The sequence below is a fragment of the Cucurbita pepo genome, chromosome LG16 (assembly GCF_002806865.2).
Source record: "Cucurbita pepo subsp. pepo cultivar mu-cu-16 chromosome LG16, ASM280686v2, whole genome shotgun sequence".
Classification (NCBI taxonomy): Eukaryota; Viridiplantae; Streptophyta; class Magnoliopsida; order Cucurbitales; family Cucurbitaceae; genus Cucurbita; species Cucurbita pepo.
In genome coordinates, this window is record NC_036653.1 from 2,237,838 (window position 1) to 2,254,614 (window position 16,777).

The 16,777-nt window shown below is 36.6% G+C and overlaps 1 protein-coding gene across 2 annotated transcripts; it reads right to left on the reverse strand.

The window, feature by feature from the left end:
• Positions 1–4,106: 4,106 nt before the first annotated feature.
• On the reverse strand, positions 4,107–16,231 carry LOC111777522 (peptidyl-prolyl cis-trans isomerase CYP71). 2 transcript variants are annotated; one of them, XM_023657167.1, is made up of 14 exons: positions 15,848–16,231; positions 15,475–15,560; positions 14,631–14,719; positions 14,291–14,530; positions 14,025–14,146; positions 10,846–10,921; positions 10,649–10,756; positions 10,392–10,568; positions 9,539–9,756; positions 6,995–7,127; positions 5,969–6,192; positions 5,385–5,538; positions 4,935–5,090; positions 4,107–4,451 (listed from the first exon to the last, which is right to left on the reverse strand). In XM_023657167.1, the coding sequence occupies exons 1-13, from the start codon at positions 16,003–16,005 to the stop codon at positions 5,007–5,009; spliced, it is 1,869 nt and encodes a 622-aa protein (XP_023512935.1). In that variant the 5' UTR covers positions 16,006–16,231; the 3' UTR covers positions 4,107–4,451; positions 4,935–5,006. The 2 variants fall into 2 exon arrangements, with proteins under 2 accessions (XP_023512935.1, XP_023512934.1); XM_023657166.1 differs by having other exon boundaries at positions 4,107–4,463.
• Positions 16,232–16,777: the final 546 nt, after the last annotated feature.

Here is a 16,777-nt window from a genome sequence, read left to right on the forward strand (position 1 = left end):
CAAAGGCTACAAACTAAGAAATGAAGTAAAGTGATACGAACTAAGAAATGGAGGTAAAGGCTAAGAAATGAAGTAAATGATTAAATCTTAGTGTTTCTTTTTATTATCTTAGTGTCTTTAGAGGTAAACGGGTATGAATGAAGAAATGGGATAAGGTGGTGATTAAATCTTAGCGTCCTGAATAGAATTATTTGGACTCCAATTATATTCAATTATAGTTTTTGGTTATTTGAAATACGAAAAATGATTTTTTTTTTTTTTTTATTTGTACTTCAATTATATTCAATTATAGTTTTTGGTTATTTGAAATACGAAAAATGATTTTTTCTTTTTTTTTTGTTAAATACTANAAAAAAAAAAAAAAAATTATAGTTTTTAGTTATTTGAAATAGTTTGAGGTGTTTTGATTATTGTGGAAATAATTTTAGCTACAAAATGTTACCAAAAAAAATTATAGTTTTTAGTTATTTGAAATAGTTTGAGGTGTTTTGATTATTGTGGANTTTTTTTTTTTTTTTTTTTTTTTTTTTTTTTTGTTATTTGAAATACTGGAAGGAATGATTTTAGTTACAAATAATAGACGAAATATTTTTTTTTATTTTAGTTACAAAAAAAAAAAAAAAATTATAGTTTTTAGTTATTTGAAATAGTTTGAGGTGTTTTGATTATTGTGGAAATAATTTTAGCTACAAAATGTTACCAAAAAAAATTATAGTTTTTAGTTATTTGAAATAGAAAGAAATAATTTTAGTTATAAGAAAGAGTATGAAATGATTTTAGTTATAAATAGTTAAGAGTACTCCTAAATAAATGTGCCCCTGGAAACAACATACATGTCACACACAAACTCAAACCTACCCATTCCGCAAAATATACACCTTTCTAAACACCAACTGAAACATTAATCAGAACCACCTCTAACCCTACATGTACACACTTACACAAACTACGATTTTCACATACTACAACTAAGACCTCTAGAAACACACTCACGCAACGGATATCGCATTTCATACTCTTGATGCCAAAACACATAAAACGATAACTAAATCCAGCTATAAACACCCACACTCAAAGATACAGCACTATTCCAGAATACCAATAAATCCTAAATACCAAACTATAAGTATCCCGCACCCCTTAATCCTGTCCGATGTATCAGTCGGAAACCTCCTTGTGTGGTTAGGCACCCTCCACTGTGCGCACAAGCCGAAGGCGTAGTGGCAATTCCTTCGGCTACTGTAGAATAAGGCTACAGAGCGGGGCTAGAGATACGGAGGTTTGATCTTTAGACATTCAATAGGCTACTTCCTTACTCCTTACTAAGGTTGTGATGTGTAAAACTCGGATGTGATGGTTGACGTTGTTGTTAACATATATGAGTAAGGTGAGTGTGTTTGTATGTAGTTTGTCTTTTGTGTGTAAAAATATGAGTTTGTGTAAGTGTGTACATATGTGTTATTTGAGTGTTGTGATTTTCTGTGTGAGTTGTTGTTTGAAGCGGTGTATAGTTCGTGAAGTGTGTCAATTTGATTTTTTGGGTGTAATAGGGTATATGTGAGAGGTTTGTTTCCCTAAATGGGCACATTTTCTCCGGAGTACTTTTGATCCCACCGTGATATTAAGGTTTTCTGCAATTTTTCCTTAATATCATAGGGCTCTCTATAAAGGTTTTGACTTACTTACTTTCAGAGATACGAACAGTTTAGTAAGGCACCATCCACTGTGCGCAAACACCGAAGGCTTAGTGGCATCTCCTTCGGTAACTGCTTTATTGCAGCGCGAGTAAGGCCTCTGAAAAGCCAATTATATGGAATAAAAACACACAATCGTCCCCCTCACACATGTGTTCTCAAACACTAGATAGCAACCTGCAGGAGCCTCGTATAATCGGGATATCACAACCGCTGTCCCGGTGAAAAAGGTTCCTCTATTGCTATAAAGTGTTTTCTTCTAGTGTTCTGTTTTTAAGTTTTTTCAAGGGGAGAATGGACTTTTTCTATGTAATATACACTGCAAATTACCCCTAAAAACTCTCCCTGAAAGACTAAACAGTTTCACCTGAGGATTTTTTCGACTGAAAGACTATTACACACAAAACATCTGACCCTGAATCGGAGAAAGAAAGAGGCTTTCCCCATATTATCTTTGCAATAATTAGTATTCTCTTGCAAGGAAAGGAAAGCCTCTTTCTTTCTCTGATTCAGGGTCAGATGTTTTGTGTGTAATAGTCTTTCAGTAGAAAAAATCCTCAGGTAAAGATGTTTAGTCTTTCAGTGTGTGTTTTAGGGGTTATTTGCAGTGTATATTACACACAAAAAGTTCATTCTCCCCTTGAAAAAATATCAATAAACAGCACTGAATCCTTTTTAAACCTGGATGTTTTATATCCAGATTGTACGAGGATCCAGCATGTTTATATGGTGTGTTTGTTGACGTAATAAGGTCGGGTGAGCGTGACGTTCTAGCTTGACGAAATAAGCTTATTCCTCACTCGCCCTGCACCTGCAGTTACCAAAGGAAATGCCACTACGCCTTCGGTCTTGGCACTCAGTGGATGGAGCCTTATATGAAAGATTGTCTCTCAGATGATATATGTTAACAACAACGTCAACCATCACATCTGAGAAATGTAAATACAATCTTAGTAAGGAGTTAGGTGGGAGCTTATTCGCAGTCAAACGTCAAACGTGCGTATCTCTAGCCCTTGCTGTTTGAGTATTGTCCAAATGCCGTCATGTCCCGATCCATTCTCCAATGTGAAGTCTATTCACAACTATAGCTTCACATCATTGTCTGAAATCATGGTTCTATGTGCGGATTTGTTTAATGGAAACCTTATTATATGTCATAAGGTCAAAAAGCTCAAAATGCAAGACTTAATAAGGTATTAGCCCACTCACCCTGCTGTAGGATAGTCCTACGATACAGTAACCGAAGGAAATGCCACTACGCCTTCGGTATTGGCACTCAGTGGATGGAGCCCTACGGATTGTTCTACTTGGGATATTATGTTAACAACTACGTCAACCATCACATCCTAAGGGAAGACTAACAACCCGCGATAGGAGTCAGGTAGTACCTTATGAGATGTCTAAACGTCAAACCTCCGTATCTCTACCCCGCGCTGCTGGATGAGGATACTGCAGTAACCGAAGGAATTGCCACTACGCCTTCGGCTTGTGCGCACAGTGGAGGGTGCCTAACAGTAAAGGAGGGTCCGGTCAACGATGCAACAGTAAACTATGCAACCGGAAGGTTAAGGGGTGAGGGATACTTTGAGTTTGGTATTTAGGATTTCTTGGTATTCTGGAATAGTGCTGTATCTTTGAGTGTGGGTGTTTATAGCTGGATTTAGTTATCGTTTTATGTGTTTTGGCATCAAGAGTATGAAATGCGATATCCGTTGCGTGAGTGTGTTTCTAGAGGTCTTAGTTGTAGTATGTGAAAATCGTAGTTTGTGTAAGTGTGTACATGTAGGGTTAGAGGTGGTTCTGATTAATGTTTCAGTTGGTGTTTAGAGAGGTGTATATTTTGCGGAATGGGTATGTTTGAGTTTGTGTGTGTGACATGCGTTCTGAGAGTATGTTGTTTCCCTAGAGGGGCACATTTATTTAGGAGTACTTTTTTTGACAAAAATTATAGTTTTTATTTATTTGAAACAGAAAGAAATGTAAGAAATAGTAAGAAATGATTTTAGTTATAAATAGTGACAAAATTGGTGAAATGATTTTAGTTACAAATAGTTACAAAATTGGTGAAATGATTTTTGTTGACAAATTAGTGCATAACGATAAAATATTGACAAATTGGTGTATTACCAAATCAAATGAATATAGGTATTTGTTAATGATAACTCTAATAAGTGATTTTGCTAGAATAGACAATAATGAGGAGAAACAAATGAATATGGTTGAAGTTTTGCAATTAATCCCATCACTTTAATTTAGTTTCTGGACATCAATAGTTGCATTTTCAAAACTCGAATTACCTTCAGACAAACCCGAGCGAAACCATCACTTTAATTTGGTTTCCGGACATCAATAGTTGCATTTTCAAAACTCGGATTACCTTCAAACAAACCCGAGCGAAACCCGATCGAAAAAGAAAAAATAACAAAAGATTAGTTTAGATAATGAAATATTAGAGAGAGAGTCCATTGGTATCCTACTTCATCCCATAAATACAAACAAATGAAACCCTAGTTTTACATGTTTTTTTGTTTATATAAAGATAATAATCTAGTCTACAATTCTGGGCTCGAGGGTTATGAGTGAATGATATGAACTATGGAGAGGAAGATGACTACAAAACCGAGTAAACTCGTTCATGAAAATGACTCTGTTCTTTGGGTGAGACATCTGAAAAGAAAAAGAGAACCTTTCAGATTTCGACGCATCTTTGGAGGCTAAAATGAAGCCGGGGCGGGGGGCGTTCCTTGTACATAATATCTGGAAAAAAACCTGCAGATAATGAATTTTCAGGTTCTTACAATTCATAAAAATATTTGAAAGTACATTGACAATCTAAGACCTATGAGAACGAAGATATATCGAGACTAAACGTGACATCTTTGGAGGCTAAAATGCTAGCTAAAATGCTAGATCTGCTCTATTTGAAAACACGATGAAGTTTGTTTTTTTTTAAATTGTGTTCGTTTTCTCCCCATTTCTTTGTGGTAAAAACTTGGGGTTGATGAATTTTGAGAACATGTGTAGAACTAGATAAAAAAAAAAAATAATCCTGGAAGTATTTATAAGCTTAATTGTCAAAAATAAAAAATAAAAAACTAGATGGCAATCAAACGGGGCCTAATATTTCAACCAAACGATATGCATCCAAATAGTTAATGAATACGAAATACCTAAAACTTCTACTACACCATTGCCCGTGGTTGAAACTTAAAAGTCAAAAGGACATGGACATGTATTTACCTGAACACAACATGCGCAGGGATAAAGAGTCCTGAGCTTAGCTGTTGATAAGATGGTCTCGATATTCAAACGTCAAGGCTTCGGGACGGAGACATTTAAAATTTTCACATCTTGATAAGGCTTATCCGCTTTGTCTGTCTTCACTTTCTCAATTGTCTGTTAAAACCACAAGAATTTAAAATATTCTTACTTCATAAGTTACTGCTCACATTCTCATTGAATTATCAACAAAAATGTCAATTTCGTTTCCCTGATGTTCATTAATTCATTTCTAAAAAGCCATAATTATCTTTAGTTTTCTAATGTCGTTTAAGATCATCCAACTTTTATGAACATACGATTTATAGAATTTATTAATAAAATGAAAAATGTAATAAATAGAATGAATAAACAAAAGAATCCCATGCTGAACAGAAAGATAGGCCAATGATCATGACAACTAAACCATACCTGTACAACATCCATGCCTTTAACAACTCTTCCAAACACGGTGTGCTTGTTGTCCAGCCAAGGAGTGGCTACTGTTGTGATAAAAAACTGAGACCCATTTGTGTTTGGGCCTGCATTCGCCATTGAAACTGTGAAAGGCCGGTCATGCCGTAAACTGCAAAGAAATAAAGTGCCCAAACAAGAAGGTTAATATGTGCAACCTGTAAGCAGTAGCTCCAAACCTCACAAACCATACAAATTAAACAGTGAGAAGTCCCTAGTTGGATTGTATTATAGTACACTTCTCCTTCTCCAACCAATAAACTAAAGAGGTATCACGAATCATAATTTCGTTCTCCGTTGCTTATCGATTGAAAATAGTACATATCGTTTTAAATTAAAGGGAAAATTCGTTATATGGCAGCTTTTGCAGGCATAGGAGATAATAGAGGGGAGAATATGTTTTTTTCCAGAAGAATATACTCGATCTTAACGATCGAAAATCACTACCAGCAAACACTGTTCATATACATCATCATCGTAGCAGTACCGCCACCAGAAACTGCATTAAACCATTATAAGTAATCCGGACAAATGAATATTACCTTTTGTGAAATTCATCTTCAAACTCTCTTCCCCAAATAGACTGTCCACCGGTTCCATCTCCTAGAGGATCTCCTGTTTGTATCATGAAGCCTTTGATGACCCGATGAAAGATAAGATTATCATAATAGCCATTCCGGCAGTGTGTTGTAAAGTTCTCCACTGTTTTGGGACACTCCTCAGGATACAATCTCATATGGATGTCTCCCATCGTGGTATGTAATATCTGAGGAAGCATGAATTAGACAAATCAGTAGTCTCTTAATTAGAGGGAAAAAAGATAAAATCTTTTCTAACAGAAATAAACCAATAAAATAATACATAGATAAATGAATCAGTAATTAAAATGGGTTGGAAAACAGAACTTGGTATAAACATTGACATAGTTGGATACCATGTATAGCTGTGTATCTCAAAAGGTAAAAGTCCACTTACCTACTAGAAAAAAATCTACAACAATATATATATATATATATAAGAGCTGAAATGGAGAAATTCTTATTTTGTTTTCATAACAATTACATTTATAAGAAAAACATAGTAGATGAGGAAATTGTAACGCCCCAAAACAGTAGTTGGACAAGTCCAATTGGTCACTATTTCTACCTTTGTAGAGTGTACCGTAACTTTGTCTCGTGGCACATGTCCTAGGAAGGGCATCTCTTGTAGCAGTTTTGGCAACCCTAAGGGTGAATCAATTTTATGTCAAATTCTCTATAGCAAGTTTTGGCCACAACAGATGCCCTTCCCAGGACACGTGCCAAGACTTCAAGAGACCCAAGAAGGGATAAATGAGAGTTTTGGCTACAATAGATTTCGTTACTAGAACAGGTAGTGTCAAGAGATAGGGTTTCAGGAAACCCTAGAAAGACAGAAGCAATGACTAATTGGCCTCGTCCAATTCTGGTAAGTAGTTCCCTAGGGCATTATAGAATCAAACAATGCCTTGTTCTAGAATCTTTTTGAACTGGGTTTAATTTTGGAACAAAAACACTTTGGAGCAGATAGAGAAGGAAGCGAATACTTACCACATTATCAGGAAGAGATGTTGTAACCGATTTGCCAATATCTGATACCGCCAACAATTCATCAGCAGGAGGTTTTTCATTAAATACATCTCTTCCCTTTGTTGCATCTTCCGGTTCCTCTGGCTCTCTTCGACTTCATAAAATAAAACAACTTTAGATCAAAAGAACAAAAGAACAGGAGAAATGTGTGCGTGTATGTATATATTTGTAAGAAAAACACACGTAACAATGAAAGATATGGATACAAAGCGGGCATTTGTCATCAAAATAACATGAAAGACAGTATAGTTCAAAAATCTCCAAGGCCAAGTATACATCATCGTAAATTTTTCCCTTTTATATTTTTGAATTAGGAACTTATAAAACCAAGAATGAAACATGAATAAAAGGTGGAAGGGTATGGTTTCGGTTCTTAAGAAATAAAATAAACTAGAAGGTGGAAAGGAAGCCAAGATATCCTCCCAACCAACAGCTGATAAAAAAGAGAATACCAACACACAATTGATGTTAATCAAAATATGTGATCAACCATAAAAGAATTTAGCTAGAAACTCCAATGCTAACTATCTCCCAAAACTAACTAGTTCTCTTGTCAAATCCCTATAAATTCTCAAATTCCTTCCTAATAAAAAATTTAAAGGGGAGCCTTGTCAGCATTTTACCACAAGATCTTGGCCTCAGCACTGCATGAACCCATTTGAAGTCGATTAAAGAAATACAGAATAAAGGTAATTTATTCACAAATCTCCGTAACAATTTATTTTGTAATCACTCAACTTCCATTGTAAAAGTCGATTGAGGTTGTTTCCTAGAAAGCCCAGTCATCTGTAGGAGTGAGGCAACATGTTCCCCCCTCTCCCTACTTCAACTCTGCTTTTGAATGAATGGTCTTCTCTTATATACTAAAATAATAATAAAATTTAAACAATTGTTATATCAACAATCCATCCAAATTCTTAAGTGGATGAGTCATGGTAAATTTAATTTAATTATATCAATACTTTAGCACTCTTCACTTGTGGGCTTGGAAATTTGTAAAAGACATAGAAATCAATATTAATTGGGGAGCAAATGACATTAAAGGTGTGTATGGGAGTTCAAACAAAGTACCTCCTCCTCTGATACCATGTTACATCATCAATTAATCCAAAAGCTTAAGCCGATGGGTTACCATAGATTGAATTATTCCGATACTTTAACCAGACCTTCAGCCCATCAGATTGAATTATACCGATACTTTAACCAGACCTTCAACGAAATCAAAATAATAAACTGGAATGTTATCTCTAATCATTGATTGAGCCACATATCCCTCAATATTAAGACTATCATCCTTAGACTGCATGCTTTCTTTTACCAAATATTCATTCAAGTCCTTAATAATTTGATATATCACATCGTTTGACATTTTGACCTACATGAATTGACTTATTTCTCTACTAGGAAGATAATTCAAGGTCTTACACGTGCCATATAGATTCATATTCTATTAGCTTTCTTTTGAAATGGAACACTGCTTTAACTTAGTGAAAAAGTACAACCAAATTTATCAACAGTCTCACCAATTGGAGCTCACAAATGCCAGGATACTCGGCTAAATTTGAAACCATATCCCAACCCATTAACTTTTCAGTTAAAAGCCTAAGGTTTCTTTCCAGCCATATTCCATCGCATTACACCCAATGTCTTTGCCTCTTTTTAAGTCTGTGACTCACCACAATTGATTTATTATCCCTACCAGAGTTTTTTTTTAGGAACAACTAAAAAATAGATGATATTGAACTCTTAACTTTTCATACAACACACATCTTAAAATAACTTTCAACCACCATCAACAAATATGTAAACTGTGTCAGTATGGATGCCACTAGACCTGGCTTCATGTCTTTCATGTTTGATTTGACAAATTAAGAATATGTTTGGCTTACAATGAAAATATTCCTTACCTTGACCAACTACTTTTCCATCAACATATTAGCTTGACCATGCTCTACAGTCTACATGTGGAACTTTTGTACAATTGAGTCTCTGTTCTCAATTAATCTACGTCAACATAATTTGGATCATACTCGCACACCATGCTAGAGTGAGGTAACTAGCCTAACACCAGGCGAGATATCAAAAGTCCACCCATTGTTTACACACTTCCAAAACAATATTCATCAATATCAATCATAAGTGCGAGGAGGTTTGGAGGCAAACACACTTCAATGCCTCGTGAACTCTTTCTTCCAGCTTTTGAGACATTTACTTTCCCTTGATTACCAACCATTCAAGGTTTCACTTAAACATTCCTTTTTGTTTTGTTCACCTTTTAGTCTGGCCTTCTTTTTAGCTTTACTTTTGCTTGATCTTTTGTCTTCTTTTTTTAATGAAATAGTTTGTTAAACCAAAAAAGAAAAGGAAAAAATAAATAATAAATAATAAAAAAAAGAGTGGAACTTCAACATGAATATGATGAGAATAATCTATTCATAACAAACTGAAAGTACTCGCAAAAGAATTTATGTATGCAGGCTGCACAGCAATGTCCCAGAAATTTACCTGAACAAATATATTCGATGTTTCTTGAAAGCACAACATAACAGAGTGGGATCTGTCAAAGGCTCCTTGCTCTCATTAGCATTTGCAGCAGCAGAGGGGATTTTTCTAACCTTTTTACTGCTTTTGTCACCCTGGTACAAGGCAATTCTCAAGAACCTGTCATTGTTCTCCACCTTCCCTAGGATTCGAGCAACTTTGTTGGTGTGCAAGTTTACTACCTAATATATATGCACGTGCATACACACAAGTTAGCGGTAAAATTTTAGAAGAAGAAAGTGTGGTACTTTTTTAGGAGATTTAAATCTATACATATTCATCCGTCCCCTATCGTCACTATTCGGATATGCACTTCACGGATTGTGCCAGAAATTTGAAGTTCATTGGAGTTTCCATTTTTGGTTGTCTCAGTCCTGCATTTGCTTAGTTATATAAGAAAGTTGCAGAAAATGATGGTTTCATCCCAGCATGAGTAGTCTAGTGGTTGGTTAGTTGTTTCTAGCACAGTTCATCTCTTTATTTGGTTTGATTCCGCAAGAATTCAATTCTCATCAGGTTTTCTCTCACCAGGCCCTTGTTGTTTTCTCCTTCTATGTTTTATGTCTTATTTGGGATGCATTTTTATTAATGTTTTCTATATTCACTCCCTTGTGAAGTTAGTATCTTTTAAGCATTAGTCTCATTCATTTTATCAATGAAAAATTTTGTTTCTACTTCAAATTTGTCCTATCATCAATAGAACTTGTATTTTGGCATAGTTGTACTAAGTATTTAAATATTTCTTCTGCAGGCAGAGTTGAGAAAGATAAACTGGTGGTAAAAAAATTGCAGATATTACCCAACATTGGCATCTTACTTTGATTCCAAGAAGAGTCGCATAAATAAGAAAATTAGAGCTCTCATCAAATACAGCGTTTGGTTCTGGAGCACTTTCTGTCTTCTCCATTTCCTTCTCAACGGCCATTCTCCTCCCAAAATCAATTGCTTCCAATCGGTATAACGGTGCATCACTTCTTTGCAGATCTTGGGCAAACTAATTAATGAAAGATCAAAAATATGATAAATGACCAACACCAATGTTACTACAAAAAGCTCACTGTAACATAACATTACCTCTAGAGATTCATCATAAACTCGCCTTAGTTTACCCGTGCGGTACCAAAATACACGTATTTTCCGATCAGGTGATGTAACTGAAAACTGTTTACCATCTGGGCTGACCTGTAAGTACAATGAAAGAATGATTTCCTGATGATACCAACTTTAGTGTTATAGGCATTTATATGTACAGAGTAACACCTATATGTTACCTCTATAACAGAAACAGTTGTTTTGCATTTCACAATTTCGAAAAGATTGGTGTCACTTTTGAATTTGAAGTTGACACTGCAAAAGCCAGACAAAATACACATATACATGAATTAGGTAGGAAAGACAAAAGAACACAAGAAAATCTAGCAATGATAAAACAACTGTTAATTATCCTCCCGCCCAGTGGATTTTCCATTCAAATAATGAAAGGAGAGAGAGATTCAAGAATAATAACTAAAAAGAAGTGACATATTGTAACCATAAAAATTTTTAAAAAAATCCTATGACAATTTGGAATTATCTTTAAAAGTTTCTATTGGAAATTTAAATTCAAAATTAGAATATCCTATCCGGGAGTTGAAAATTGAATTTGAATTCTAATCAGATTAGGCCTTCAAAGTCTCTATAAATAGAACCTTTGGGATAACACCAAAACCATTTTATTCTCAACTAGAAAGAAGTTCTCTCTAAATTTCTTCCTTTCTAAGTAGTCTTGCTCTTCTTACCGGGGGTGGTAGCTCTTTGCACAGAGATTACCTTGAATTTAACTCGAATCATCCCGCAATTCTTCTAACAACCGTTCATCCATTGAATTGCCTACAATTTTAAGGGAGTTTAAGCCTAAATCCACCACAGAAATGCCACCACCATGTTTGCCAGAAAAAAAAAAATCAAAATTTCATATTTAGGTGAAGAAGAACAGACCCATGGATCATCAGGTTGGGGTTGGGGTCAAGTCAAATCCAGATCCATGCTGCACAACCCTAAACAGCAGCCACGAAACTCGGCAATACACAGCCCATACACTTCAGCAGCCCACGCAAGCACAAACTCCAGCAGCCTGATCTACAAAGCCAAGTCCCAGCAAGCACAAAGGCCAATTTGGTCCACCCAGGCCCACGAATGCAGGCAGACGACATCCCAATCACAAGCCCACAAACTCTTGCCCATATCCACATGCACCTGCGCCGAGTCCAAAGTCGTTGCCAGTCGATCTCTTGACATGCGGCGTGTCACGATCATACATTTTTAACTGTGTGGCATCATGATCTTGACACACTCATGACAAGCTATAAGGAGAACCCAAGCTCCATGTACATTTTTTGCCTAGCTTTGTGGCTTCATTGGACCTTAGGCTCGTCAACCAAACACAATTCAGGCAGAATCTAAGCTTGTTCTGTAATAGCCTAAGCCCACCGTTAGCAGATATTGTCCTCTTTGGACTTTCCCTTTCGGGCTGCCCCTCAAGGTTTTCAAAACACGTCTGCTAGGGAGAGGTTTCCACACCCTTATAAAGAATGTTTTGTTCCCCTCTCCAACCGATGTGGGATCTCACAATCCGCCCCTGTCCGAAGCCAGTGTCCTTGCTGGCACTCGTTCTCCTCTCCAATCGATGTGGGATCTTACATGTTCGGCAATACACGTCGCCCATGTATGCATGTTCAATCTTGCGACTCTATCCAACTTGCCTCTACAATTGGCCAAGTCATCCGACTCAACCTTGCCTCTACACGGGGCCAAGGTCTCTCACATGCAACGTCGCATCTCATCTTGTCATCTTGGTTCCTAATTAACATGGCAACATATCTTGATATCATCGCAAGTCCCAGGATGTCATCGGCCATCGAAGCTTACTTGAACATGTTCATCAAGAACGAACTCATATGTCGTTCATATTATTGGGGTCTCCCGAACATCCATCCATCCATCCAGGTTTTATCAAGTTATGGACCCTCCCATGTCCATGCTAAAATCATTTATGGAATCCATACCAAATAGCAGATGCATATACCAACCTCTGACACATGGGCGAGGGCGCAATGTCAACACACCCATGTCGTCTGACATTGCCCTTGAAAGTCCAAAGGAAGTCACCTGAGACACTCGTCGCGCGACGCTCACCCTCACTGTGACACACATATGTGCCACATGGTAGCTCGCTTAGGCCATAGGACCCAGAGATGGTGAAGAGCTGACATCATGTGTCCCCCCATAGTACATTTTGAGGCATTTCTAATATTTCTAGAGTAGACGTGATTTTGGCAAGCAGTCATACGGCCTTGTGGAGAATTCTTCGAGTGTCCAATTGACACCAAATTTGGTGAGCTTTTATCTTTCATATAGACGAACTTAACTCCAAAGCCGCATACCGAAACTCATATCAAAACCTCGACTTCTGAGGTTATGGTCTAGGGCCTTATCCAACCTCTTTGAGCTTGTCTTCGACATTTGTTTTGCCTCGCTCTCTCCAACCTTGCTTATGCCTCAACTTGTCTTTAATTAATGCACACTCTTCTTAGTGTGTTGGATGATGCACCATCCTCCTTGGTCGCATCATGGTACTTGTTTGTCTCGACCCTCACATGGCCGGATGAGCGCCACTTGAGGGTCACCACCTTGTTAGTGTGCGTGTGGGGGTCACAACCTATTGTCTTAATAACATGGTTGTGCATGGCGCGCAATTGGCTCCCTCTAGCAGATCTTCCTCCAATCGGCTCAGCCAACTTCCCTCAGCTCCAACCATTTGTTTTTGGCTTGTATACCCATTTTGAACCNGATTAAACTTTTACTGCAAGTGAACTTACTAATTTACTGTTGGAATACCTGCGGGCTAGGTTGGATGATATTGTTTGTTGCATGAATAACACGTAACTTGTTGCCCTTATTTACGTGTTAGTAAATTGCTTTGACAATTGTATGATTTATACGACCTATGTGCTTCCAATGTGATCATGAGGTTGCTACTACTACAGTACACAATCCTATTTACCTCAAAACAAATGTGTATGCAAACAAATGCTTCATTTAAGAAATGTTGAGTGCTATTGATCACCGATGACAAGTTCCTTTCCTATGACTATAATTCATGTCTTCAGTAGAAACAAGAATGAGCATTTCTCTTCAAGGTGAAAACAAACAAAGATTTTTTGCCATTACACTATTTTTATAGCAGCACCATGCAGAGAATCCCCTCCATGACTATCAGGTAACCCTCTTTATAACCATTTATGTATCATGTAACTCAACTAAAATACACACACATGCATATACATATACATATATGTATACGTGAACTGAGTGTAATAAAACGTTCTTATATCATAAACATAAATAAAAACTAAAAAAAAAAGCATGTAGTTTCAATAAAAAAATCAAAAACCATGTAGAAAAAACATACTCATTTTCTGGAAACTGGAGTGTGTCAGGAGTCCAGTATTCAATAATTCCCTTGGCATCAGCAGATATAACTGCATCAAATACGTGATTGTACTTCATAACCTTTACTGGCCCCAAGTGTATCTGAAAGCAACATAAAACATAATAATAGTTGAGGTTGGACGGTCATCACCCAAAAAGAAAACGTGCCCCCTGCATGTAACTTATTCTAATTTGTAATAAAGAGTAAAACATCTACTTCTATGATGCTTAAAGATGCAATCAAACCTCTCGAGAAGCAATAGGCTCATTTGAACCAGATCGTGCATCATATATGTGCACAAATGTTGAGTTCCGATCACTGATAGCCAGCCTGGCCTTGACATCTCCTTGTTTATAGACCCATTCAGCAGCGCCAGGAATAAAAGGAAGCCGTATCATGACCATCATATCATAATTAACAACATCATATATCTTCACAGAATGATCATTTGATATTGTACAGCAAAGCAAACCATCAACGCTAACCTGCAAAACCGGAACAACTTATGAGACTGATAATGGTTGGAGAACACGACTCAGGAAAAGAATATGAAGCCTGGAAACAGAAGGCAAGAGAATAACCCACAGCAATGCCTTCAATAGGACCAAGATGAGATCTGAAGTGCTTGGCAAACTCAATACCAATAGGCTTTTTCTTCCAAAACTTCAAATGCCCTATGCGGGGTGGGGGGCAGAGTGAGAGAGAGAAGAAATAATGGGAGAGACCGTTAAGTTATTGCAGTGGCATAAATAAGCAACTATTTCATTTGTCCCTTTTTTTTAATAAAAAACAAACTTTTCATTGATAGATGAAAAGAAAGAGATTATAATTTATATTATTGAGATAATAATCAGTAAATTAGAGTAGAAAAATACATGAATACAAAAGGCATCCTCTTGTTGGTAAATATATATGGTTTGCTTCCTAGTAAAAGAATAACAGAGAGAAGAGAGAGAGAGAGAGAGAGAGATTAACAAGGAAAATAAACTCTCCAATTAACATAAACTAAGAGAAGTATATAAGGGGACATGCAAAAGAAAACCAAACTTGTAAACATTTTTCATTTTCACCAGCATATAAAATCCAGCCATTTTCTACTCAAATCCGTCAAAAGCTACCACATGTAATTGCTTTAAAAGAACTTAGCTTTCCTTTAGAAAACTTCCCAGGAGGATCTTTTGCTTGAGAAACGAATCAAGGCCATATGTGGTGGAGAGAAGAACAAAGTTTATGCCATTATTGACGATAAACAGAAAAGATAATGATAATACAACCTAAAGGTCTTTTTTTTTAGGCTAAAACAAAGAAATTCTACACAGGACTAATGTTTCTGTCTTAGCACATCAATAATTCAATCAGTTAATGATAGTCACAACAAACACTAAACATACACAAGCTATTCTGAGACACAAGATGCTTAGAATTGTACCATCAACACTCCCAGTTATAAAAAAGTCTGCAGAAGACACAGCAACATGAGTAACCACATCACGGTGCATGTAACTCTTCTCGTACCTGTTAAAGGAAACCAAGAATGGATGAGATACTATCTATCTTCCAATTTCCCTGACAATATCCATAAAAAGTATCAGTCCTAATTCAAACTCTAGTAACCTTTCATGTCATACACAGGTGACAATATTATCGACCAAACTTAGCTAACTAAGTTATCCCAATACCTAAATTTTCCATTACTTCGCATAGCAGTCATGAAAGTACCCAATAATTAACAGAAAAGTTCAAGATGAATAATCTCGCTTGAACTGGTCTGAAGCTATAAAGAAAGGAAGAAAAAAAATTACATGTTAGCAGAGGGGATGGTATCCAGATAGGCCTGCTCAAACTGGAGCGGGCGTTTGAGTCGCGAGCGAGGAGCCGGACCGGGACCGATGGCCGCTTCTTCCTCGGTCTCTGGAATTGCTGGTGCCGAATCGACATTGCCATTGAGGGGTTCTTCCATCGTCCTCTACTGCTAGGGTTTCTTTCAGAATTGGGAGGTCGGAGAGAGAAGATAGGCTTGTTGAAGGTTGCGAAGTAGAATGTACAGAGCAAACCACCTTATGCCCAACCACCTTGTGCCCAACCACCTTGTGCCGACGACGGTAGCGTAGGCGGGCTGTTCCCCGATTGCCCAATTCCCCACTGCAAAGCGTTCGATTATAGTCAATAGCAATAGTGAGAAGGGTTCGACTTATTTGAAACTGATTTCAAAATACTTCCTAGGTTTTTTTTTATGAATAATTAATTAATATAGCAACAAAAAAGAAATTAACCAACATTTACATTTTAGATTTTAAATTTTGAATTATTAAATACAAAGTGCTAAAACCTTCAAATTTAAGTTTATTTTTTATCACAAGATTTAAGAAATTCAAGACAAGCACGTTCATATCCGTAGACGTTTTGTAGCAATAGACGACTTAAATATGGAAGAGCATAATTTTTACATTCGGATTAAGCAAAGACATATGTCTTTAATAGTTGAACTACATACAAGATTATTTATGTCATTTCTTATTTTCTTCTGCTTGTATTTAATAGCTTTATTGATAGTTTGTACTTGGTAATATTCAAGTTTGAAATTATGGTAGAATACAAAAATCTTGTGTTTGAAACACTTTGAGTGTTATTTTCTTTCAAACATTGCTTTAAGTTTGATGTTAAAATCGATTTATTGGATGAGTCATGATCAAGCTAATCTGGAGTGAGTTGTCTTAGGATTTAAGAGTGAC

Coding starts and splice junctions, on each gene's coding strand:
- LOC111777522 (XM_023657167.1), bottom strand. CDS start 16,005: ATGGAAGAACCCCTCAATGGCAATGTCGATTCGGCACCAGCAATTCCA. Junction 15,561..15,847: donor ACCATCCCCTCTGCTAACAT/GTAATTTTTTTT, acceptor TTCCTTTAACAG/GTACGAGAAGAGTTACATGC. Junction 5,091..5,384: donor AAGGCATGGATGTTGTACAG/GTATGGTTTAGT, acceptor TGGTTTTAACAG/ACAATTGAGAAAGTGAAGAC.